Here is a 27,113-nt window from a genome sequence, read left to right as displayed (position 1 = left end):
ATGCAAATAAAACCTAGCCTTCCTATCCTACCATTTCTGTTTTCTAGTAAAAGTCAAATAACTACCTTAGATAAGGAGGATTTGTCCACCTTGACAGCATTTTCAGGATAAGAATGATGAAATATATGAAATACATAGTTTCCATAAACAAAATTCTACTAAGGCTAGTTTGGCCATGTTTCCTTCCTGTCTGATGACTCTTCAATTGGATGTTCCATTGTCAACCCCAAATTAAAAACTGAAAACATTATCAAATATATTGTTAGATAGTGACAGAGCTATGATGAAAATGAAGCAGGATTGGTGCACATGCACATATGTTGTTAAGAAAGAGCTTGGACATTCAAAGGGACCTTTATTCTGAGACGTCAGTGTTGAGAAGTGTCTCCCATCTCTAGAGCAACTTCATGGTGGCTAGTAATGTGCACAGCAGAGCATAGGGAAAGCAGGAACTCAAGCAGTATTGACAATAGATACAAGAAAATGATTCAGTGTTCTGTTTTGCTTTGCTAGGGATCATCTGATTTAGAGTATTCTTAAAGACAATAATGCCCTTTGCATATTTAAATTTTCCATAAACAGTGTTTCCTTCCTTTGTGCAACCTCCACACTCTGCAGTTACTCTGTCTTCACTGTTCTGTATGTCCTAGAGAGTCAGAAGAGCCTCCCAGTGTGGGCCTGGACCAAAGATTCAGTGTTTACTCACAGCGTGCTGCTGAGTCATGAAGGGGGCAGCAGCCTGTCTGACAGAAGGAACGGAAGGTCCAAGGGGAGATCCAAGAAGAAGAAAACAAACTCTAACAAACAATGAAAAACCCAGGCCAGAATTTACATTAAAATCTTTCCTAAACTAAAACATCCATTTCCTATGCTTTCACAGTAGAGAAAAATTGCTAACCTAATTATAATGTTCAAGGATTTTTTGCATAAGAATTCAGAAGAGTTAGATTGGAATCCTTTCAAATGCGGTTTTCTGATCAGCTCAATCCCACCTACTTTAAAAAAATGTTGAGATCACAATTCAAAATTAAGAAACTTATGTGAGGACATGAGGTAAGTAGCACTACTTTCTCCTCCATCTCCTGCTTTTATTGAAGACTTTACCTCATAGTTTATAATCACATTTCTTTCTTACTATGGTTTTAATGGCAAGATGACTTAATGTAACGCCTTCATAAGAGTACATGTTTCTAGTCTCCGTCTTCCATGTTTACTCAAAGAAGCATTTGAAATCGTCATGATATTTGACCTGATTTGAAATCATGGTTGATTTAGGTAATATTCAAGCACATGAATCCTTCTGGATCTGACCCAGGGGATTAACTTCAAGTATTTCTCTTCAAGGCAGATCCAAATGTTGCACTTGAAGAGTATGTGACAAAAGTTTGCAAGAAGCACTTGGCAAACAGCTGAAGGAATTGTTTGAGACATGGAGTGGGTAGCATATCATACCCACAGACCTACATAATGACCATATGACAATAACGATCATGAAAGACTCAAGACAAAATGAAAGGCTTACTTGGGCACAAAAAGATAGAGGACTATCAAGAAATGCTACTAAGCAGAGACTTTTCATTGTAGCCCTGCCAAAACTACCTCAGGGAAAAAGTCCATGGAAAGGGTTGTAGGAAGGAAATGTTAGCAGAACTTTAAACAAGCTTCATGTTAGGGCCCAAATTTATGCATCAAAGTCAGCTTCAGATAATTTCATAAAATCCAGGCTATTTGTAGCTGTAGGATTAAGTTAATAATAGTTTCAAAAGGCAAAAAAAAAAAAAAAAAGAAAAGAAAAGACTTAAAATTTTTTGCAGCTACTATCCCACATCTTAATTTTTGTTTTTGCAAGTATGTCTGGCATATGCACCAGAGGTCGTGTGTCATTTTACTAGGTCTATTGCCCATATCATGTCCTTGTAAGCAATAATTCTCATGATAACACTGTCTCTTCGTGATCAAATCAGGGAATGAACTCTTTCAAAGGGTGTTTATATTCGATTTGAAAAATAACATGTGGAATATGACTATGAGAGAACAATCATGTATTCGAAACTCTCTTGTTTGCATGGAACACACACAGGATCATCTTCTTTCTTGCTAATTAATGCATTATTTCATTTAAAGCACCACAATATGGCTAAGACATTATCTACCAACTTGGATTTTTTCTTTTTTTTTTTAAATTTTTTTTAACGTTTATTTATTATTGAGAGACAGAGAGACACAGAGCATGAGCAAGGGAGGGGTAGAGAGAGGGGGAGACAGAATCTGAAGTAGGTTCCAGCCTCTGAGCTGTCAGCACAGAGCCCGACACGGGGCGCGAACTCCCAAACTGTGAGATCATGAACCGAGCCAAAGTCAGTTGCCTAACAAACTGAGCCACCCAGGCACCCCGGATTTGTTCTTTTTTTTAAATGTCAGTGGCTGAATAGCTATGGAATATTAAACTGATTTCTCTTGTGCAACTGGAACCCAAACTGTTATTGTGTTTATCAACTTAAAAGTCTTTCTGAGGGTCAATATAAATGTTTATACATTAACTGTATTTCTTTTGTGCACCAAGAGTTGAAGATATTTATGTTGATAAAAAATGAATTTTGAAGATGCTAATCTTACTCAGCATGAAGTGGATGATTAAGAGTGAAGTAATGCCAGACAGATACCTTAAAGCTGAGAAGCCCTACAGCAGAAAGAGTAATGCAATAAAGAATACCTCTCTGTTTATCTATTAGCTATCCAGCCATCGCATACATACTTTTGTTCACAGATAAGTTGTAAAGTACTGTGTTTGGATCTGATGGAGTTACAAAGCTCAGCTCAGAGAGAGCTTGAATTTATCATCTTGTAGGTGGAGGTAAAGCATTTTACAAATTATACAGTGCCACTGGAGAGGTAAAAATCAAGCACTACAATACTCAAAGTCAGGAAATTCTACTTGTGGCTGGGAGGAGGTGACCAGGCAGCTGGGTCTTGGCTAAGGAAAGGAGAGAGGGTATTCTAGGAAGAGGGCAGAAAAGGACTGAGGTACAAGAAGGGTGTGTAAGGGAAAGCACATGAAAAGAAAAGAACCTAAAAATCTGGAAAGATCCATAAACACACGAGCAAATTCATAAAACTGTTGCTTTGGAAGAAAGCCATATGTGGAAGGCTGAGGGTGTGAAGGCAATTCAAGATTTTCTAGGTGTAAGATCCAGGAAAGAGATTGGGTATCAAACTGTCATGGTGAGGTCATATTGGACTTTAATTGAAGGTCCTTTTGAATATTTGTTAGAAAGGACTTTGCTTTTCTTAAGAACTAAGCAGGGGCCTAGAGCCTGTGTGGGTCCAGCCAGCATAGGCATGAGGCCTCCTGGGCCCCAGATGGGATCAGTTATATGTCAAGAAGAGTCTCAGCAGGAAATAGAGGACACCTCAAGCTGGGTAATTGAAGGACTTAATAAAGGGGCTATTTACACAGATGTGGGCAAGGTGTAGGAAAAGCACCATAGTACTCTGGGGCCAGGAACCATGGGGAGGCATAACACCCTCTGCATGAAGAGGAAAGGGGAGAGAACAGTTAGGACTTGGAGAGAAACTTATATGGAGAACACTGTTTGTCATGAGCTGTGGCCTTGGGCACAGGACGGTCAGCCTGCAGCAACCAAGCAGAGGAGAATGTGGGAACAAATAACCCTACCTCACTCTGCTTCCTCCCTGTGATCATCTGCCTTTGTCCCTAGTGGTCAACTGTAACTGAAAGTCAGAGGTAGTGGAGACTGGACACACTGGAGGGGTACCTCCTAACTGGGGCAGAGGAAGCAGGAAAGCTTCATCTGGAATAAATGTGTCTGAGCTGAATTCTGAAGAACAAATAACAATAAGGAAAGTAAAGGAAGAAAAGATATCCTGAAAAAAACAAAAAGGCAAAGCTATATGCAAAAGGGCAAGGCTTAGATAGGAGTCATGCAATGCATACTAGAAACTAATTCATTCTATGTGATGGAAGCCTGGTGGGACTTTGAGGGCAGGAGATGAGGTGTGAGAGTCAGGGAAAGATTAAGCCTAAAGATCTTTGGACATTGTGCAAAATGGAATCTGATGCTTTGTGATAGAACATAATGAAAAATAATAATTTCTGTAGTCATACAATCCCTTTTATCTCAAGTGCACTAGAGGTCAGTGTTTCAAGGTCTCCATCTTGTTTTAAGGTTTGTTGCAATTCTGAATATGTCGTTAGCCATTTACAATTTATTTAAACATAGCGTGTTGAATGTCATGTTTACTCACCACTATAAAAGATCATACAGAGCTATACCAAAAAGTTTCTCTGATATAGGCCTATAGTTTATGGGGTAAGGACAGTGATTTTGGAGCCAGACCTCAGCCGAAGTTCAGAATCTGTTACTTAACAACTGACTGGTCTTGTGCAAGCTACTTCACTGAACTTCAGCTTCATCCTCTAGAGTTATAATGCTTAGCCACAGGGCTACCACAAATGGCTGTGCAGGTTGTTCACTGCACAAGAGCACTCAGCCAAGGTGGTGAGGAGGGTCTGAAATTCAGCTTGTATTTTGCTGTTCACCATCCATTCCCAAGTGGATTTCATCTATCATAAATAAAGGCACACAAAAGTGTCTTTAAGGCTAACCTTAACCAAATGTCTGGTACATGGTAAGGGATAAATAAATAGTAGCTATTATCATCATGATCACGATATCATCATCAATATAAAATGATCATCACCATCCTTTTATTGTGATGATGAACAGATGGTTTTTTATAAATACCATATCCTAATGGCTCCAGGATAAAATCTGCCTCCCTCCCTCAAATCAAGAATGAAGTAAAATCCACATGAAGGCATTAGGAATAACAAGAGAATTCAGAGTGAGACAGGGAACACTTTTAAGGTTCAAGGACTTTAGGCTTTGAACTTAAGATGTGACAGACAATTCAAAGAGTCCCAAAAGGCAGGTAAACTCTTCTGTTTTTGTATAACTGGTTCATTTATTCACCAAGACTGCCATTTTGAAGCCAATCCAGTAGGGATTGGGCTGCATTGGGAGTGTTTTCTACATCATCTGTGGTTGCTCCCTTTTCTTCCAGACTTCCTGCTTGTTCTTAGGACAGTAGTTGGTAACCCCCATATAACTACTATTCACATTGCAAAGTGACTGCCATTCAGACTCAGAAATCCATTATACTGTATGCTTTTTGGCTTATGTAACTTTTGCTTGAAAACATTGGATGTGCAGGAATAACCCATAACTGAGATTGCCATGAATTTAATTTGTGATATTTGAATTCTTAATCATTCTTTCCTGATTGTTAAATACCTTTAAAAGAAGGCATCTTCTGGAAGGAAAAAATATATACATCTCAAATACTTAGCTTTTAAATAAGAACTAAGAAAAAGTATCTTTTTAAAAACTTGCCCTTGAAATTACTGCTTCTAGGAATTACAACTCCTACACAGTCTGTGGGGTACTTCTTTGTATGCACGGAGAGTCTCAGATTTACTTGAATTCCCTTCCGTGGTTTTACTGATTTGTGTGTGTGTGTGTGTGTGTGTGTGTGTGTGTGTTAGTTCTAATAAAGCCAACTATAATTATAGAGGAAATGCTTAAAGAGGGGTAGAAGCACTAAAATGAGGAGGGCATAGGAGCCACATTTAGTAAACTGAGCATCTGTGGTTTTTGAAATCACTAAGGATTGTAACAAATGGTATGTTTCTAGTGAATATACTGCCAGTGTTTTAGAGTGCCATATTTACTTATCAGTAGTGAATGAATGAGGAGGCATAATCCAGCATAGATTTTGAAACATCCTACAAGATGCTATGAAGTCCAGAATAGGACAAAAAAACTCAATTTGACAGCAGCTCTTTGATGACATTTTCACATGTAACTGAATGGCTTCCTTCCTTAATAATTTTATACCCATCAGAACATAGTATGCTCTCTAGGCTTCTCTACCAGTCACTGAAATATTGATCTAAAGAAGCCTCAGAACTATTATTTTATAAGCCTGTAGAACAATATTTTCCAGACTGTATTCTGAAGGCCACCTTCAGAATTATTCGCTGGATTGGAATTATCCGCTGGCTTGTTAAAACGCACATCCCAAGGTACCATCCAAAGCTACTGAATCATAATTTTGGGGTGGGGTGAGGGACCTTACATTTTTAACAAGATCCCCAGGTGATTCTCATGTAGCTCAAGAACTTCTAGGAAATGATAGCAGCCTCATGGCAGATGACAGTAATAGGTCATAGAATACACAGAATTGTTAAACTGCAAAACCAATAATGAATAGAAAATTGTTATGATCTTTTTATGAAATTAAAGAATAGGATAGCAGTATAAGATAATACGCATATCCTTGGCTTAAATCAATAGAGTTACAGAAAAAAAAATGCTCAGAATCAATGTCTGTAGAATTTGGCTTATTTATTGTATCATCACAACAAAAATTCTAAAGCCACTTGATAAAAAGGTAATCTGTTCAGTAGTTGTGCGCAATAACCATGATCACCTTTGTGCCTTTTATGGGAAGCTATCAGTGAGGACTGGCCCAGACTTGCCTAGTAATGACTGCTAGAGACCAATGGGAAAAGATCAGAGATGGTGGAAATGAATGAAGATAATTGCTTAATTTCAGGATTGAGCTTTGAATAAGAAAGGGTTCCACACATGTTTCTTATGTTGGTCCCACACTGTTATTCTATTAATATGATCTCATGGATAGGTCTTCCTGGCAAATCTGGCCATAGGATTTTAGACAGTTGTAAATGTTGAGTACTTTCCCACACTGTGTACTGTAGAGCTGCTTTCCTTGCACAGGGAAAAAGAGATATGACCTACTTGTCATCTGGTTTGGGTTGTGCAAGTTGAGCACATCCTAGCCATTGTCCTAGCTCCCTGTACATTCTTGGTCTATTAGAACATCCTAAGGTGTTGTCTACAATGCTTTTGTAGAATGATTTAACACAAGTTCCATCTGTTATGTTTCAAACCTTTTGACAAAAAAAGAAGTTTTACAATGTTGGCATTGGAAGCTTTATCTATAACATGTATACCATCATGCTCATGCTCATGACCAGACATATAACACACACACAACACATCACTTTCTGTTAATTAGAATGATTGCCCATATTGCTTTTGAAAAGACCTTATTTAAGAAGATACTGTTTATTCAATGAAAACATCTAACATGAAAATTACACTGGAAATGTTACATATGAATACCTTTGTCTCTGAAAATGAATCACTGTGAATTCATTAATTTGTTTTCTGTCACCATTTGCCTGAGAAAAATTTTAGCAAACATTTTCTGAGAAGATACAAACTTTGGATGTTCACTTATTTGGTAAATATTTATTGAGCATTGTGTGCTAGGGACTGAAATGGATGGATAAGGAGAGCTCCCTTCATAGAATTTACTATTTTCTAGAGGAAATAGACATTAATCAAACAACTGCATGTGAAAAACCAAGATGGCTGGTGTAACAATGGTCATAAGAAGAAGTTTGAAGTGCTTTGAGGACCTTAGTATTAGTTAGGGAGGTCACAGAAAGCTTCCCTGTGGCAGTGAATTTGAATTGTAACAGGAGGCTAAGATCTATATTAACCAGATGATGAGGGGAGAAAGGGCACTCCATACACAATCCCGGTGGCAGGAAGAAGCATGGTGTGTTTGGGAAACTGAAAGAAGATTCTTCTAGCCTGAGTGGAGAGAGAGCAGATAACACGTGGGACAAGATTAAGTCTACAGAGGATGGGAGAGACCATTGCATGTGAAGCTATGTGAGGCATGTTATAGAGTTTGGTCTTTAAGCTAAGAGCTGTGGGCTGTTGTAAGGTTTTATGCAGGGGGGGAGGCACTGTCAGATTTGTGTTTTGAAGAGGTCAGTCTGGGAGGCTGATTGGCAGGGTCCAGAGTAGCTTAGTTAGGAGGCTATTTCCATTATTTTAAGTAAGCGGTTATGGTATCTTACTCTATGTGATGGAGAGAGGTAGACAGAGTTGAGAGCCATTGAGAAGGTCAAATCCATGATGCTGGGTGAGGGACTGGGTGGAGGTAGGGAGAGGGCAGTGGGTCTCTGACTGGTGTGGCGAAATGACTGATGTTGTGTTTACTCATATAGAAAATGCCAAAAGAAAACCTAGACTTTTTTCAGGGGCAAGGGAGGGATAATCTTGAGTTTAATTCTTTTTCTTTTTTTTAAATATGAAATTTATCATCAAATTGGTTTCCATACAACACCCAGTGCTCATCCCAACAGGTGCCCTCCTCAATACCCATCACCCACCCTCCTCTCCCTCCCATCCCCCATCCACCCTCAGTTTGCTCTCAGTTTTTAAGAGTCTGTTATGTTTTGGCTCCCTCCTTCTCTAACCTTTTTTTTTCCCTTCCCCTCCCCCATGGTCGTCCGTTAAGTTTCTCAGAAAAACAAATAATCCAGTGAAGAAATGGGCAGAAAACATGAATAGACACTTCTCATGAATTTAATTCAAATGAAATGAGCCTGAGGTGCCTTTGAAGCAGCCAAGTAGGCGGTGGGAAATGTAAATCCAGAGTTGGGAGGAGAGGCCTGCACTGCAGATACTCCTTTGGGAGTTGTCTCATAGAAGTGGCTGCTGAAGCTGCAGGCCCTGCGAAGACTGGCTGGGGAGAGAGTGTACAGCAAGGAGGGGAGGGCTCTCGGCAGTGAATAGCTGGATGGAGGAAAGTGGGCCCAGAAAGGGGGCTGGGAAGGGGTATCTGGAGAGTAGAGGGAGACCAGAGTGCTGCATCACACGGTTACAGGGAGAGGATGTTGGAAGAAGGAGTAACTGGTCAGCAGAATTGAGTACTATGAAAAGGCAGTAACGCAAGGACAGTGGCATACACAGTGCACGAGAGACTTGTCTAACTCCAATGTCCACAGAGACAATGGGTTTAGAAGCCAGAGTAGAGTCAGGTCAGATGGAGAAGGATGCAAAGAGAGGCAGAATGAACATTGACACCTCCCTTTGTTTAAAGAGGAGGAGAGGCAAACCATAAGAGACTCTTAAATACAGAGAACAAAGGGAGTTTGATAGGGGGAGGTAGATGGGGGGGATGGGCTAAATGGGTGATGGGCATCAAGGAGGGAACTTGTTGAGACAAGAACTGGGTGCTATATGTAAGTGATGAAATCACTAGTTTCTACTCCTGAAACCAAGACTACACTGTATTGCTTAATTAATAATTAATTTGAATTTAAATTATAAATAAATAGCCCAAAAAATGAAGTATTGTCTGTAAATTTCTTAAGATGGAGCTGGTTCGTAATAAATATTCAATAAATGGTGGCTGCTATTCTTATATTTTTTAAAAAAATTTTTTCAATGTTAATTTTTATTTATTTATTTATATTAATGTTTATTTATTCTGAGACTGAAAGGGCGGACCTACGCTGGCCGACTCCATCTTGTTCTGTGTCCTCCACCTTGACCACGCCTCCTCCCCTTGAGTAACCTCCCACTCACCCGTTCAAACTTCCCAATCAAAACACACCCGGCGACCTGTGTAACAGGACTCCGACCCTTCCCCGGCCAATCGGCTGAGGCCACAGCCATTACCTCACCAACTGCCCCAATAAAACCTTTGTGCTTTTGAAACTCGCTCTCTCTCCCTGGTATCTCACCACTGCGTCGGTGCAGGTAGGGGATTGAGCTCGAGCTAGCTCGAATAAAGGCTCTTTGCTTTTGCATCGGACTCGGCTCCCTGGTGGTCTTTGGGGATCACGAATTCTGGGCATAACATTTGGGGGCTTGGCCAGGGATCCCCAAGATCCCCGAGGGACCCCCGACCCGGAGAGCCTGACTGGCCATGGTTAGTGTCTGTCTGTTTGTTCTGTCTTTTCTGTGTGAGCTCATTTCTGGAATTCTGGTAGTGCCCAACGCGGTCTAAGTGGATGCACTGGAGGCCATGGGCTGGGAGTTTCGGAAGATGTTCCAATCCTCCCTTTTGGAGGGATGTGGAATCCCCTCATCGGTTCTGGAGGGACGTGGAATCCCCTCAAAGGTCTGAGACGAGGCGGGTCGCTCCCGCCGGTCGGCGTGAGGCCGTCGTCTAGCTTTCGGTTTAGGAGGATGTGGAATCCTCTCATCGGTTTTGGAGGGACGTGGAATCCCTCAAACGTCTAAGCTAGCTTTCAGTTTTGCTTCCATGGAGTTGGAAGACTTTCTAGGGGCCCTCTGTTTGTCTGTTTTTGTGTTTCTCTGTTTTGTTCTGTGGACTTACTGGACGGACGTTATGGGACAGACTCAGACTACTCCTCTAAGTATTATGATTGATCACTTTAAGGATGTGAGGGGAAGAGCTAACAACCTCAGTGTGGAAGTCTGAAAAGGCCGGTGGCAGGTTTTTTGTTCCAGCGAGTGGCTTTCAATGTCGGATGGCCACCAGAGGGGACCTTCGACCTCCCTATCATCCACTGAATCAGGAGTATCATCTCTTGGCCTAAGATGGGCCATCTTGATCAGCTCCCTTACATTATCACTTGGCAGGACCTTGTAGAAGACCCACCCACTTGGCTTAAGCCCTTCCTAGCCCCACTCCCTCTGGAGCCAAACCCCATTCTTGCTTTGCAGGGGACAAAGAAGAAGGAAAACAAGAAAAGTCTTACCCAGCCTTCAACACCCCTCTACCCTGTCCTACGGGGGGGGACTGAAGAATTAATTTTTCCTCCCCCGTATAACCCCCCTAGGATGCCGGAAGAACACCATCCTCCCCCTCCGGGGGAGGCAGACGCTGTTCCGAGAGAGGGAGGCAGAAACGGTCCAGTGGGAAGCCCGCCCTTTACCAGACAAAGGACTTGGAGAGAGCAATCCGCCTGTGCCGCCGACTCCACTATTCTGCCCCTGAAAGCCACCGGACCCCCAGACGCGGAGGGGAATCAACCCCATCACTATTGGCCTTTCGTCACTAGTGACTTCTACAATTGGAAAGCTCAGAATCCTAAGTTTTCCAAGAAACCGGCAGGGCTTATTGATTTATTAGACTCTGTTCTTTTTACCCATCAGCCCATGTGGGATGATTGCCAGCAGCTTTTGCAGGTCCTGTTCATGACTGAAGAAAGAAAGAATCCTCAATGGGGCCCGAAAACTAGTTCCGGGCACAGATGGGAATCCCACCACCAACCAGACTCATATAGATGCCTCCTTCCCCTTAACTTGGCCCCAGTGGGATTTCAACATGGCAGAAGGTAAGGAGAGGCTCTGGGTCTACTGCCAGACTCTAATGGGGGGGTCTCCGAATGGCTGCCAACCAATTTGGCAAAGGTAGGAAATGTACAACAGGGAAAAGATGAATCTCCAGCTGCCTTTTTAGAACGGATCATGGAGGCATTCCGTACCTATACCCCCATGGATCCAGAGGCTCTGGAAAGCAAGGCAGCTGTTATCATGGCCTTTGTAAACCAATCGGCCATAGACATTAGAAGAAAATTACAGAAAATAGATAGACTAGGAGAAAAAAGTCTGCAGGACTTACTGGTGGTAGCCAAAAAGGCATATAATAACTGGGAGCCTCCTGAGGACAAGCAGGCTCCTGCCATGGCGGCTGCCAGCAGTAAGCAGACTCGAGACCTGGCCAGAATACTACTAGCTACCACTGATGACTTCCCCGAGGGACGAGACCGCCGTCTCTGGCAGCTGGCAGACGACACGAGAAAAGGTAAAGGAACCACCAAGCGGGGGGGGGGGGGGGGGGGAAGCAGAGGCTGCAGAAAGATCAGTGCGCATACTACAAGGAGATAGGGCATTGGGCCCGAGGTTGTCTGAAAAGGGCCGGCGGGAAGGGAAGCAAGACTGATTGAATAAAAGTCCTAGAGCTGGATGAACTAAGCGATTAGGGGAGTCGGGGTTCGGACCCTCTCCCCGAACCCAGGGTAACTCTTAAAGTGGAGGGGACCCCTGTTGACTTCCTTGTCGACACCGGAGCACAACATTCGGTCCTCCGCACCCCACAAGGAAAACTAGCCAACAAGAAGTCCTGGGTACAAGGGGCAACTGGTATGAGCCTGTATTCATGGACTACCCGAAGAACAGTAGATTTGGGAACGGGCCGGGTATCCCACTCCTTTATGGTAATACCAGAATGCCCCTACCCACTGTTAGGACGGGACTTACTGACCAAGATTGGGGCTCAGATAACTTTCAGACAAGGCGGGCCTCAGGTCACCGATGGCAAGGGCCACCCCATCCAGGTCCTGACCATGAAACTGGAGGATGAATACCGCCTCCACCAGGAGGCGCTCCCGAGAGAGGATAACATAGACAGATGGCTACAAGAATTCCCCTTGGTTTGGGCAGAGACGGGGGGGGGGGGGGGGGGGGCGGGGGGGGGTTGGTGGATAGGACTAGCTGCTTACAGGACCCCAGTCCTGATAGAGCTCAAGCCAGGAGAGAGTCCGGTAAGGATCAAACAATACCCCATGTCTCAGGAGGCCGGGAAGGGGATCCAGCCACACATCCAGAGACTACGAAGCCTAGGGGTACTAGTTCCTTGCCAGTCTCCCTGGAACGCCCCCCCTACTGCCGGTCAAAAAGCCTCACACAAATGACTACCGACCGGTACAAGACCTCCGGGAAGTAAATAAGAGGGTCATGGACATACACCCAACTGTTCCCAACCCATATACTCTCTTGAGCTCCTTAGCGCCCTCCAGGGTCTGGTATACTGTACTAGATTCAAAGGACGCCTTCTTCAGTCTGCCGCTGGCATCCCAGAGCCAACCCTTGTTCGCTTTCGAGTGGCATGATCTGGAGGAAGGCTACAGTGGGCAACTCACCTGGACACAGCTGCCTCAGGGATTCAAAAATTTGCCCACCATCTTCGACGAGGCACTACACGAGGACCTGGGTGAGTATAGAAGGGAGCACCCTGGCCTCACCGTCCTACAGTACGTAGATGACATCCTGATTGCTGCCAACATGGCCAAAGACTGTGAGCGAGGGACCCAGGACCTGCTGGCTACCCTGGGGGCCTTAGGGTACCGGGCATCTTCGAAGAAGGCTCAGATATGCAGGGAGAGGGTAAGTTACCTGGGATATATCCTGGAGGGCAGACAGCAGCGGTTATCAGATGCCAGAAAAGAAACTGTCCTAAAGATCCCTACTCCCACCTCCTGAAGTAAGGGAATTCCTAGGATCAGCCGGCTACTGCCGCCTCTGGGTTCCAGAGGCCTTTGCTGAGATCGCCAGGCCCCTATATGAAGCTACCAAAGAGGGGAAAACATTTAAATGGGCTGAAAAAGAAGAAACTGCCTTTAATCAGTTAAAAAAGGCCCTCCTAAGTGCCCCAGCCCTGGGCCTACCAGACATTACGAAGCCCTTCCACCTCTTTGTAGACGAACATAAGGGAATAGCAAAAGGGGTTCTAACTCAAGCCTTAGGCCCTTGGAACTGCCTGGTGGCTTACCTGTCCAAGAAACTAGACCCAGTGGCTGCCAGCTGGCCGCCATGCCTAAGAATTATTGCGGCGACAGCACTCCTAGTCAAGGACGCAGACAAACTGACCCTAGGACAGGAGATCTGGATCACGACCCCACACACTATTGAAGGGGTCCTGAAACAGCCTCCTGATAGATGGATGAGCAACACATGTATGACTCGTTACCAGAGCCTCCTACTCAACCCTCCACGTGTGCGGTTCCACTCCAGTGCAGCCCTCAATCCTGCAACCCTGCTGCCCGACCCTGACCTAGGTGCTCCACTACATGACCGTGTGGGAATCCTGGAACAAGTACATAGATTCCGGATGGATCTGACCGACCGGCCCCTCCCCGATGCCGAGGCTACTTGGTTCACTGATGGCAGCAGCTTTGTGCGAGATGGGACACAGGTATGCGGGTGCAGCGGTGGTCACCGAAACGGACACCGTATGGGCTGAGGCTCTACCCTCCGGAACGTCAGCCCAGCGAGCAGAGCTCATAGCCCTCACCAAGGCGCTGACGCTGGGAGCTGGAAAACGGCTTAACATCTACACAGACAGCCGTTATGCGTTTGCCACAGCTCATATTCATGGGGCAATTTATCAGGAGAGGGAGTTACTGATGGCAGAAGGACGGACTATAAAAAATAAGCAGGAGATATTTAACCTGCTTATAGCCTTATGGCTTCCTGCCAAGGTAGCCATTATCCACTGCCAAGGGCACCAAAAAGCTGATAACCCAGTAGCTAGAGGTAATCAAAAGGCTGACCAGGCAGCCAAGGCAGTAGCCCTTACTTCAGTCCCCACCATGACCATACAACTACCGGACCCGGGAGACCCAGTTTTACCAGACTAGCCCAAATACTCCCAGGAGGAGTTACAGCGGATCAAGAAACTCCCCATGGCCCAGGAGATAAAGGGATGGTGGTATACACCTAACAAGGAGCTCGTGCTGCCAGACTGGCTCGGAGTCTCAATATTAGAGCACATGCATCGGTCTACTCACATGGGGGCCCGAAAATTAAAAGACTTAATCCAACATGCTGGAATCAAGATTCACCAACAGGACACCAAAATAGAGCAAGTTGTATCTGCCTGCAAGAACTGCCAACTCACCAATGCGAGAGCCACCTCAAATAAAAAAAAAAGAACCAGGCTGAGAGGCACCAGACCGGGAGCCCAATGGGAAGTCGACTTCACTGAAGTCAAACCAGGAAAGTATGGTTATAAATATCTTTTAGTATTTACAGACACCTTCTCTGGCTGGGTGGAGGCATACCCAACCAAGCATGAAACGGCTCAGACGGTGGCTAAGAAGCTACTAGAAGACATCTTACCCAGGTATGGTTTTCCTGCCATGGTAGGATCAGACAATGGACCAGCTTTTATCTCACAGGTAACACAGGCAGTAGCCAAGGCGGTGGGGACAAACTGGAAATTACATTGTGCTTATAGGCCCCAGAGCTCAGGACAGGTAGAAAGAATGAATAGAACCCTAAAAGAGACCCTTACCAAATTAACCATGGAGACTGGCGGGGACTGGGTGGCTCTCTTACCGTATGCCCTTTACCAGGTTAGGAACACTCCTTACACCTTGGGTTTTACTCCCTATGAGATCATGTTTGGCAGGCCACCCCCTATTATTCCCAACCTTTGAGCTGAACTTCTTGCTGAGTTTAAAGATCAAGAACTTTTTCTTTCCTTGAGAAGGCTCCAGAGGGCGCACAAGGACATTTGGCAGCGCCTCCGTGCCATCTACGAGGCTGGCCCGACTCCGACACCTCATCAGTACAGGCCGGGAGACTGGGTCTACGTCAAGAGGCACCACTGAGAGACCCTCGAGCCGCGCTGGAAGGTACCCTATATCGTGGTGCTGACAACCCCCACCGCTCTCAAAGTAGACGGCATCGCGACCTGGGTCCATCACACCCACGTTTGGCCAGCGAACCCCTCCATGATCCGGAAGGACTTCGTCACACGATGGGCCATCATTTGGGACCAACACAATCCGCTCAAGCTCAAGCTACAGTGCATTCGGCCCACCTAATATTGGTAACTCTGTTAATTCTGCTTGTCATTGCTCATGTTGCTGGGAGTCCCCACGCCCCCCAAAACATCACCTGGCAGATCATAGACACCAGCTCGGGGACAATACTTAATCAGACCTCCCAGAGCCACCCCAGGGACACTTGGTTCCCAGAACTTTGTGTAAACCTCCAAACTCTGTTCCCCTTGTCACCATAAATGCAGCCGGTCCCATGATTGGGTCCGTAAGCTACATGACAAGGGGGGAATGAAAGGGCGGACCTACCCTGGCTGACTCCATCTTGTTCTGTGTCCTCCACCTTGACCACGCCTCCTCCCCTTGAGTAACCTCCCACTCACCCGTTCAAACTTCCCAATCAAAACATGCCCAGGACTCCGACCCTTCCCCAGCCAATCAGCTGAGGCCACAGCCATTACCTCACCAACTGCCCCTAGGCCCCAATAAAACCTTTGTGCTTTTGGAACTCGCTGTCTCTCCCCGGTATCTCACCACTGCGTCGGTGCAGGTAGGGGATTGAGCTCGAGCTAGCTCGAATAAAGGCTCTTTGCTTTTGCATCGGACTCGGCTCCCTGGTGCTCTTTGGGGATCACGAATTCTGGGCATAACAAGACAAAGACAGAGCACGAGTGGAGGAGGGGCAGAGAGAGAGGGAGACACAGAATCAGAAGACTGAGCTGTCAGCACAGAGCCCGATGTGGGGCTTGAACTCACAAACCCTGAGATCATGACCTGAGCCGAAGTCGGCCGCTCAACCGACTGAGCCACCCAGGTGCCCCATGCTATTCTTATTATTACTAAAAACAAATAAAGAGAGGATGAGAGGTAGAGCAGTAGGTGGAGGAAAAGGAAAGGATAAGCCACTTGAGTGTGTTTAAAAGCCAATGGGAGGAATCAATTGGGAGGAAGAAACTGAATAGGGAAGAGGGTAATCTATAGGACAAGGTGGGAAGGATGAGATCCCACCTATGCAAAATATTACCATCCTCTTGAGATATTGGATGACTTTATTCTCTGTGGCTGCTAAAGGCACCTATATGTCATTTACATAGATGAGTTTGTGGCTGAAAAACACATTTCTTTCCTAACGTTAGTTAGGTGAGCAAAACGTTAGGGTTACTGTGCAAGGTGATGGCCACAGCTCTCCTGAAATATTTTAAGCGCTTTATTTTAGAACTACATAAAAGTTCTTTAAATCAATGTTATCTTAAGGTGGTGTAGTGATAAGAGACTGATTTACTCATTTCAGTCTGCCTTTTGAAAGCATGCTTCTGCTCCATAGACTGGCTTGACTCAGCTTATTCTCCAAGTGAAAAGGACACATTCCCATGTGTGATGATTTGTTTGTGGAGAACCATGGGCTGACTAATGCTTGGCTACAAGTATAAGGCCATCAGACACTTTTACCCTATGTCAGGATAAGATTGTTAACCCAATATGATAAGGCAGAAGGATCAGGAAAGGGATGGGAGATAAAGAATAGAAATTAGCCCCTGAAGGGTGCTAGGTTACTGAGCTTAGTTTATTTCCCATCGAGGCTGACATGTTCTTAGTGCGTTTACTATGGACTCTGTGTATATGTGTGTATTGAAACCTCTTAGTAAAATATTGAAATTGGGTATCCATAGGATGTTAAAATCCTGTGCACAGCAACATTTTCTTCTTATAAAGATTTATTTTGCAAAAGTTGCTACTTTAAGGTTTCAGTTCAGTGTCTATTTAATTTTAAGAAGGTATTGGATTTTAAAGTTGCATTTCAAAACAAATCTTCCATACTCACCCTATCATTTACATAATCCATGAATTACTTGGTATCCATACATCAAATACTTGTTAAACACTACTATGTACTGGGTACTGAGTACTGTGTAGGGCATACAAAGATGAATAACCCATACTTCCTCTTCTCCTGTTCACTGTCCAGTCAGGGAAGATTAGTAGCAACATGCTGTGTGTGCTGAAGTGTGGGAGAATAGAAACAACAGAGGAGAGGAATTTATTATCTGGGGGTAGTGGTGTTTCCATGTATGCATGTGTGTGTGTGTGTGTGTGTGTGTGTGTGTGAGAGAGAGAGAGAGAGAGAGAGAGAGAGAGAGAGCAAGTGAGCTGTGAGTGTGTGGGAAGGTTTAAAAGAGAGAGGCATGCCCGTGTCAGAAAGGTATAGAACAGGAAAATGCGAAGAGAGGGAAAAGAAAAAAGATTTCAGGATAATAATTAATCTGAGTCACTATGTATGTATTTATTTTGTCATTAAATAATTGAAAATATCTTCGAACAACAAGCTGGCATTCAATTTTATGCAGTGAATGCATATTCAGTAGTCTCTAACAGTAGGCAAATGTGAAAATGTGAGGTTATCCTACGTAAGCACCGTCCTACTTTTGGGACTCTACCCATGTGTAGGACATAAGACAATATTCTAACATACATAGTAGGAGGGAAGGCATCACAGGGCAAACCTAGCCACTACATAAATCCAAAATGGAGTTTTCTTTTTTGTTACCTTCAAATTACTGTGAAAGTTGATAATGACATTCAATGTTTCCATACTAATGGACTCACAGAGGTATTTGTGACCCATAGATTGGGTCCTCAGAGGCCATTGAGCCCATTTTCACATTGGTATTTGGAGTGGAAAGTTATCTAGCCCACACTGAAAGTGTCCGGCAAAGGAGAGACACAATGGCTATTACCAGTTTGCGGTGTGTGAAGAAAATCTCTTGGGAGAGCTCTTTCTTTTCTTCATATCATTTTGCAACCATCTCCATTTGCCCGTATAATGGAGCCTGCTTCTATAGCACAAATATTTGAAATCACGTTCTAAAGAGGAATCGTGATAGAAGGCTGTCTGAAAAAAAATGCTTTCATTTTCTTTTATAACCTAAGGAGACCTCTTACAGACGATCACATTCAACATCTGAATATCTAGTGACTAAGAGAGTAATCACACTGGGGAGTGCTCAGATTTATAGAGGAGGACACGAATGCCAAAACCGAGATGTCTCGAAGTTATTTTTTCTAGGGTGTAAGAACATAGGCATCCCACGTGTCTTGAGAAATAAGAGTGAAAGTCACGACCTAGTCCTTCCTCCTCCTTTTAACAAATGTGACTAAAGCCAGATGTGTTCCAGGATGATGCTGACTAACTGTTACTGCTAACATGCACTAGCAGTTCCAAGACATGAGGGCAACTGATAAAGGGGATTTGCTTGGTTTTCCAGAAGTAAGTTCTGTTCTGTTCTATCCACTTGCTCAATCTCTATTCTCTCATTCATGTGGAGTAATAGGATTGGCAATAAACACCACCAGGCAAATCTCAGAGGACTCTTGAGTTATTACAGTGATTTTCTAATCGTCTACTCTGTACTTTTATAAAATGATTATCAGAAACTGAGTCAGCAATTGGAAGGATTGGAAATAGCTTCTACGTACGTATTCCTTGCATGTGATGATTTCCCACACATTATCATAACAAAGCCCCTGTTCTTCTTTAAGTAGAATAAGTCATCAGAGAGGTAGATATTATAACACTGTGGAATTTCCAATACTTGGAATGGGAATATACTTGGAATATAATTGGAATTTCCAATACTCAATGTCCTCAATTTGGATTTGCCTAAGAGGTTGAAATCTCAGGTTCAGGAATTAGGCTGCATTGAATCTTGGTTCTACCACTTGGTGGCTATGTGACCTTGGGAAAATTACTTGACCTCTTTGTGTTTCAGTCTCCTCATCTGTAAAATGGAGTCGATAATAATACGAAAAATACTCAGCTCATTGTTGGTATGATAAATGACAGCAATTATAATAATTTCATTTTTAGACTTTAGACTGCTGTAGCATTCAGTTTTTTCTCAGTTTCTCTGCATCTAATGGATTCAAAGTATATTTTACTGACTATCAGATATTAAATGCCTGTGAATGTCTGTATGTTGCTAGGAGTGCTGGTGGGTGATAAGACTTTAATCTGAAGAAGGGAATGTACTTAGGTGACCATGTAAGGCAGATGATTTGCTGTCAATTTCCGAATGGGTCGCCTAGTTTGGTCTACACACTGTTAAGGAGGATTTATATTGTAGGACGTCTTTCCTGATGTCTAATTGAAATTTTATAAATGCCTCATGTTCTATTTCTCATTTATGGAGATGCTAAACAGCACTTTTTGTTTTATATTGGAACAATGAATACTTGACAGCAATTATTTTACCATTTGTCAGTACTTAAAAAATAATAGTTTTTTAAAAAATTTCTTTTGTCTTAGGCTCCCCTATCCTGCTTCTTTAAACCCATCCTCTCAGAGGTTGAACCCCGTGAGGGGAATCTGGACTCTGAGGGCACTGATTAAATCCAGAGCAGTAACAAGACTCAGGTACAGTCTGTCAGGAGCTAAGCTGGGGGCTATTTGTTTTTTTATATATTGACTTATCTCAGGGAGAAAAGAAGCCCCATCTTCCTTTACCAGATTTACAATGCACTGGGATGGTATAGTGATGTATTTGATTTGATTAATACATAATCACAATCTTGAAACATCTTACTTTAATATTTGAGGCATATTTGATTTTGTCATTTCCAAATATTATTCATTCATTCACTCACTCAGCAAGTATTCATTCCCTGCTATAAACATACAAGGAAGTATGCTAGACTTTTCCATATATGCCTTCTGGCCCTAACTGGATTATGAACCCCTTCAGAGCAGAGATATTGCACCTTACTCATATTTTATCCCAAGCCTTGGCCTGCAGAAGACATTCAACCAATACAACAAACATATATTACATAAATGAAAAGTAGGATTCGGGTACTACGTTTGCTGTGCATAACCAAATAATAAAATATTTATTCCTATGTCTCGATCATCTTTAAAATTTAAGAACATGAATGTAAATATTGTCTCCATGAATAATATGTGTCGGCAGCATTATGTTAGACCTTTCATTTCTATGAAATGTATAATCTAGATGCTTATATAAAAATAAGATGAGATCAACAACCTACATACATTTTTCAGGGAATCAAGAGTTTTTGGTGAAAATAATAGTTGAACATAGGATTTCTCTCAGACTCACATCCCCTTTCATGTAGCAAAAGGAAATGAACAAAGAAAGCTAAGCACACTGAAGTTTTTAGGGCCAAGCATTTTGATTCAATATGTTCCGCTATAAAATATTTGGCCTTGTTTGAATTTTTATTGCTATATGTTCTCAGTCTATATTTAACTGTGAGAAACACAAGTAAGAAAGAGCAAATGTGCAAACCGTTCTTTTCACGTGTATGGCAGAGAATTTGAGAAAACATATATTAAAGGAACACTTTGTGTTTTTAACTTTCAGTCCCTCTTCTGAGGCCTCCGTTGGCCAGATATGATTAAATGCTTATTGAGCTAAGGACTCAGCTTACTTGGAATGCGAATTCTTAAGGGTCTCTCAGAGCCATCTAAGATAAGCACCCTACTTCGCCATGCTCTCAAATAAAGTTTCTTTTATGCTGTTTTCCATAGGTGGAATAAGGTCTAATGAGAAAGTTTTATAACGGAGACATTCAATTCCCCAATTCCTTATTTGCTCAAATTAACTTTTTAAAAATTGGGGTGTCCACTCTGGCATCAGCTCAGCGCAGACTCCGTAATCAGCCAACAATCTGTGCCTCACAAAGCCTGCCATCCTGCACTGCCAGCCTCTTCCATCCACAACTTTTCCGTGGGCGAATACAATTTAGCTGGTGCCTCTCCATGAGCCCCTCACAGCTCCATCTGGCCAAATAAACAGGCTTTCTTCCATTCAGTCTTAACTTCTTGGCAGTTAGCAAGAAAACAGACTTGCCACAATGGGTAATCTTTAAAATGCTCAACATCCTAAAACGAAAGGAACGGGTACAGGTGGTGTAATCTGTGGCTCTCTAGAGAGTGGCTCATCTACAAAGTGGCTTTGGGCTCAGCAGTGTTTTATCGTTGTTCTCTTGGTTGAAACTGCAGTTCTCGAGCACTGTCAGTGGTGAGAACTCTTTGTCCTCAGAAGGCAAATGAGTGATGAAATACTCCATTTGCAAGGACAGTATAATTTGTGAAAACAGACTTATTATCAACCTAACTCCGCTGGTCAGATTGGAGCAAGTGTAACCAGGAAGGCAGAATGGTGGAGTGGTTAAGAGCATGGGCCCTGCAGTCAGACTGAGTTCAAAACCTGCTGCTGTTCATTTATTACCTGTCTGACCTCAGTTAATCAAATTGCTCTGTACCTCAGTTTCCCCATAAGTAAAATGGAGATAATATCAGTACCAACCTGATAAGATCATTGTAAATGTTAATGAGCTATAGCTGACATGTTTAGCACAGGGCTTGGCTTATATTCCCTAATTGTTATTTTTAGGCAAAGTCAGTAGACCAAATTCTTTGGGCAGCAGACAGGGAGGGAAAGGGTGAATAACAGCTAGGAAGGCATTCCTCAATTAATTCCTCACTCTTGAAGTGTTTCACAGCAGAATCACAAGCAAAAGTGTAAGGGGTAGGGCGCCTGGGGGGCTTGATCAGTTAAGGGTACGACTTTGGCTCAGGTCATGATCTCAGGGTGTGTGGGTTCAAGCCCCACATCGGGCTCTGTGCTGACAGCTCAGAGTCTGGATCCTGCTTCAGATTCTGTGTCTCCTTCTCTCTGCCCCTCCCCCACTCATGCTCTGTCTCTTTCTCTCTTGAAAATAAATAAACATTAAAAAAATGTTTTTTGAAAGTGTAAGGGGTGACCACGAGATGACAGGGTTGTGCATGCATTCACTCCTTTAGCGGCATCTCCTTTCTTTGAGGTTTTTGACAGAACACCTCTTTTTCTCTAACCCTCAGGGTCATCTGGACTGAAATGAATGCTTTCAGGACAAAATAGCCAGTACTACGTTCTTGATGACTACACATAAGGTGTTGTTTCTCTTGCTCGTTTCTGGTTTATGTTTCTCTCCCTTTCAACATCTTCCCTTTCTCTCACTCCCACTTTGGGGAAATATGTCTCTCAGCATGAGGCAGAGGCCACCAGGCATACCTCTGTGCATTATTACAACTTAGGACGTTCATGCAAGAAGAAGGCCAGTTAGAATGGCAGGGCTCATAGGTCCCTGTAAACCCCAGGGACACAAGTGATTCTGAGCAGCAAGAGGAAGGGAGAGGTCTCTCACCGGTCGCTTTCTCGGGGTTGTTGCACATGAAGCATTGCCATGCTCCTGCTGCTTCGCTGAAGCCAAATACATCAAAGAATCTCACTTCTTCCAGATGGAGCTGTACCTGGTCCAGATCCTGTTCCAGGAACACAAAGCACAAAGCACATAAGCTGATCTGCCTGCTACGTAGCATTCAGAGACTGGAAAAAAGGGATATGGGAGCAGGATGGCCAGTACTCAGACTCAGTGCTAAGGACAAGGAGGGAGCATTGAGAAAACCTGTCTGAGCCCATCTTGCAAAAGAGCAACTATCTCAAACCCTTCCAAGGGACTTCTCTTAAATGCAGAGGACAGTGATCGTGGGCCCCAGAGCTAGGTCCCAGGGCTTGGGGGTGGGGCTTGAAGCAGTCCAACATTTTCTTACATCTAATGGCAACTCCAGAATTTCTAAAAAGAAGGGGTACGCAAGGGACAGCGTGGTTGATAGGAAAGTTGTAGGGGAGTTTGTCTGTTATTTACGCTTTGCACAAAATTGAGGATCCATTATCCATATCAAAACATTATTTTTTGTTAGGTTGGCTTCGTAGGTGGCTGGTGGGAAATATGGGAGAGGGCTTAAACCCTCAGCCCTTTGCTCCGGCACTGTTTCAGTTTTATATTTTATCTTAACGGTATATGCAAATCCTGAATTATATTCCATGGTGCAGCTGTATTGGTTTTAATAGAAAAATAATGTCTTAAATTACTTATCAGTAAATTAATTAATTTTCCCCCTCCCAATAACTGAGTTGAATGGACACACCAAGAAGACTGGCGCTGTTTTATGTGCCCTATGGCATCGTGCCAACATGTTCCTGTTTAAGAGGCAGAGGAGAAAGGTTCTATTACACTGTAAATGGATGGAATACTATTAGCCTAACCAAATTAAATAGCTCTACTGTCCTCCTGAGGCTTTCCTATTATGTAAATGCCTTGTGTCCTCTGCTACAGGGTGGTCAGAACTGCGCTCTTAAAAGCTTGCTTTCCTCAGAGGGATTTAATGTCTTTGCTAGCCTTCCACGTGCCTAGCTGACTTATGTATTTGTCCTCTGCAGAGTTGTGATTTTATTCCCCTTCCACTGGTCCACACATTCTTATCTTCTACCCATAGTAACAGCTCTTAGTAAGCCCAAGAGCCAAAGGATGGAGGCACTGTTTGTGCTGCTTACGATGGCTCAAAAATAAAGAATGGGCAAGTGGCTCCTCAGTTTCTATCCCAAAGCTCCTGTTTCCCAGGCCTATGTTTCTTAACAGAGGTGAGAAATATGCCAAACCCTAAGAACCCTGCGAGAATAAAGATCTACTTTGTTCACAGTTGTATCCCCAGAATCTAGTCCAACATCAGGAATGGATTAACATTGGTTTGCAAGCCCAGTGCAAAGTTTTCCAATGAACCATATGAAAGTATTATGAACATTTAAAGGGAATTCTTTTAAGAGAACATTTACACTCACTGGAACATAAACACAATGAAGGCAGGGATTTTCTCTGTTATATTGGCTGCTATGATCTCAGCGCTAAAAATGCCTATCCCATAAGCAAGCATGAAATAAATATTTGTGGAATTATGAAAGGCATAAACTGGGACTAGAAAGAAATATTTTCAGCATTCTTTATTAAGACTATTATGGCTTGTGTTCTGGCATTGGACATCTTGGAGCCTCAACATGCTGAATATAGTATTTTGAGTTGCTAACGTTTAATACCATTTTTTTTTAAAGCATGTTCCCAAGATAAAGACTGAAGAAGCACCTGGGGGTTTTGCAGGTTTCAAAGGATGAAATCTATATTTAAATTTATGGGGGAAAAGCAGATGTTCATAAATCTCAGTTTCAGAACTCTGAAGTCTCTGAAGTCTATTGGCCATTGGCATGCAGATCACTTCTCTATTTCACACACAACCAAGGATCAATTTTTCATTCACCACAAACACTGCTAACAAACAAAGTACTTAAAATAATACTTAAGGGTTCCTTTATTTTTCCTGTTCTGAGACCAGAAATGTCCCAGGTTGTTGCCTACAATCCACATTTGTCTTGGCAATAAGTTACTTAAAAAGTTTAGGACAGATGGCAAGCTACATCCCAGCGTTCAAGTTCTGAAGTCAAAAGCAGGCTAATTCTTTAGAGGATTTAGGTGTTATGCAAAGGGAACTGACTGAAGAAGATAGAGGGTAATTCTCTGAACTGTTGAAATCAGCAATAACAGCCAACCTTGAAGAGAGACAGATGCAACACATGTAGCTCCAAATATTGTTGGAAAATCAAAGCACAATAAATCACAAAACAAGCAAACACAAACCATCAAATAGCGATACCTACATTTTTGGAATTTTGGTTTCTTGACTGTGCTTGAGGTCATTATTTCTCTCTCCTACTTATCTTCTTTACCCTCCTGGGTCTTATAATTTCTGAGGCCTTGCCCGAGAATTACTATATGGCTTTTTTTTTAATACCAAGAGAATTAAAATTGACTTATTTAGAGAATTATAAGCTTATTTTAAAACAACTAGACCCCAGAAGAATAATAAAAATCATTCATATCTAAGTATAGTTCCTCCCTGAAGTACTTTAGTTCAATGGCATTGTGGTAGACAGACCCTAGGTGACCCGCCCCCCACCATAATTCCCATCTTCTGGTGCTCATTCCTTCATGTAAACCCTTCTTAGGTGTGGGAGAGACCTGTGACTTGCTTCTGAGAAAAAGTCAGACAAAGATGATAAGATATCAATCCTATGATTATGTTATTATGTACATAAACACATACACACCACACACACACACTACACACACACACACACACACACACACACACACACACACACAGACCTATCTTGTTAGCAGATGCATAAGGGAGATTCTCCTGTTGGCCTGAAGAAGCAAGCTGCCATGGTATGAAGTGCCTATGGACAGAGCCACAAGGCAGGTAACTGTGGGTGGCCTCTTGGACCTCAAGGCAGCCTTCAGCCAATAGCCAGTAAGAGTTCCAGGTCTTTAGTCCTACAATCCCAAATAATGATATCTGCCAACAGCCTAACCACGTTTGGAAGCAGACCCTTCCCAGTCAAACCTCTAAATGAGATCATAGCCCAGCCAATATCTTGACTGCAGCCTTGTGAGACCCTGAGCAGGAGACCCAGGTAAGTCACAAGCAGACTCCTGACCCAAGGAAACTGTGGGATAACAAATACATGTTTTTTTAAGTTTCTAGGTTTGGGTAATTTGTTATGTAGCACAAAGACTCAATACCAACATTGTGCCATGAAGAAGGGAAGGTGACAGACACTCTGTTGGCCAATTCTCAATGAAAATGATGATTGTACTTAGAGAGGTCACATTCTTCTGAGAACGCTCCAAATCAGGCCTCAATAAAACCAGAAAAATATAAAGAAAAAGATACATAATCATAGTAAGAATACAGTAAGAAAGGTTTTCTTGATAAATACCATCGAATTCAAAAGGGATAGAGGCCCCTGGAGGAAAAATGATGTTTTTAAATAGCCGATTAAATGAACGTTTCTCTATTTTTTTTTTTAAATCATTAACGGGAGTAGGAATTTGGAGAACTATATAAAAAGTCTCTTGCAAAGCCTCTTAGGGGAAAAATAGCCAAATAGCCTGGAAAGATGAGAGGATATTTACAACGTTATGTTGATGATAACGACAGCATGAGTCAATGCTATGGATTCTGTAAAAGTGCAAAGTGGCCTCTGGGTCTTATACAGTGGTCGATGTAGTGTGAGAGGGTATGGGGAAACAATTTTCCAGAAATCAGTGAAAGCATACATCTGGAAGAACTTTGGGTTCTGGTACATTTAAATTCTGTTTAAAGCTATTTTTTGCACAGATACAAAACATAGGATTGCCTCATGTGTTCTGTGTGCCTATGGTTAATGGGATCAACTCTAGGCACATACTTCAAGTATGCTTTAAGATATGTAAACAAGAGGTTTTTTTCCTTTTTTAACGATCTCCAATATTTTCACAAAATAGGAGGGCTTTATGTCTTTACAGCTATTTCTAGTGTACGAATTCTAACTATATGGAGTCCAGGGTGTGCAAAAATTTATTGAGGGAAAAAATTAATGAGTCATCCTTATATCACTTATCTTTATGTTATTCATATTGTCCCACATGGTGCAAGCATACATAGCGTCTTGTAAGAAACATACTGTGCACTGAATGAATAAACTAGCAAAGGAAACTCTAAAGAATATTTATGCTATAATTTAATTTTTAAATCAACTTCTGCAAAATATTACTATTCAATTTATAGCAATTAGTATTTATAGCACCTGGTGTCAGGAACCAAGGATAAATAGATGAAGGAGACATTGTCCTATATTCCAAGGATGTGATACAATAATGCATTGGGTGCATAGTATTCCTCACAGAGGAAAACTGAAATACATCTTTATTTGTGATTGGTTATGATTTTATC

General features: G+C 42.8%; 1 protein-coding gene across 8 annotated transcripts in view; it reads right to left on the bottom strand.

Moving 5' to 3' along the window:
* VEPH1 (ventricular zone expressed PH domain containing 1) overlaps window positions 1-27,113 on the bottom strand; it is a 254,768-nt gene that overhangs the window by 13,009 nt on the left and 214,646 nt on the right. For 7 of the 8 annotated variants that reach the window (XR_006718588.1, XM_045503154.1, XM_045503157.1 and 4 more), the window contains one exon: window positions 22,652-22,769. Coding sequence is in view for 7 of the 8 variants with exons in the window: in XM_045503154.1 (XP_045359110.1) it covers window positions 22,652-22,769 (118 nt within the window). In the remaining variant the exon portion in view is untranslated. Of the gene's footprint in view, window positions 1-19,903; window positions 21,345-22,651; window positions 22,770-27,113 lie in introns of those variants that run through there. The other variant, XM_045503158.1, reaches the window with a different exon arrangement.

Source organism: Leopardus geoffroyi, chromosome C2 (assembly GCF_018350155.1).
Source record: "Leopardus geoffroyi isolate Oge1 chromosome C2, O.geoffroyi_Oge1_pat1.0, whole genome shotgun sequence".
NCBI lineage: Eukaryota > Metazoa > Chordata > Mammalia > Carnivora > Felidae > Leopardus > Leopardus geoffroyi.
This window is presented reverse-complemented; position numbering and strand designations above follow the sequence as displayed.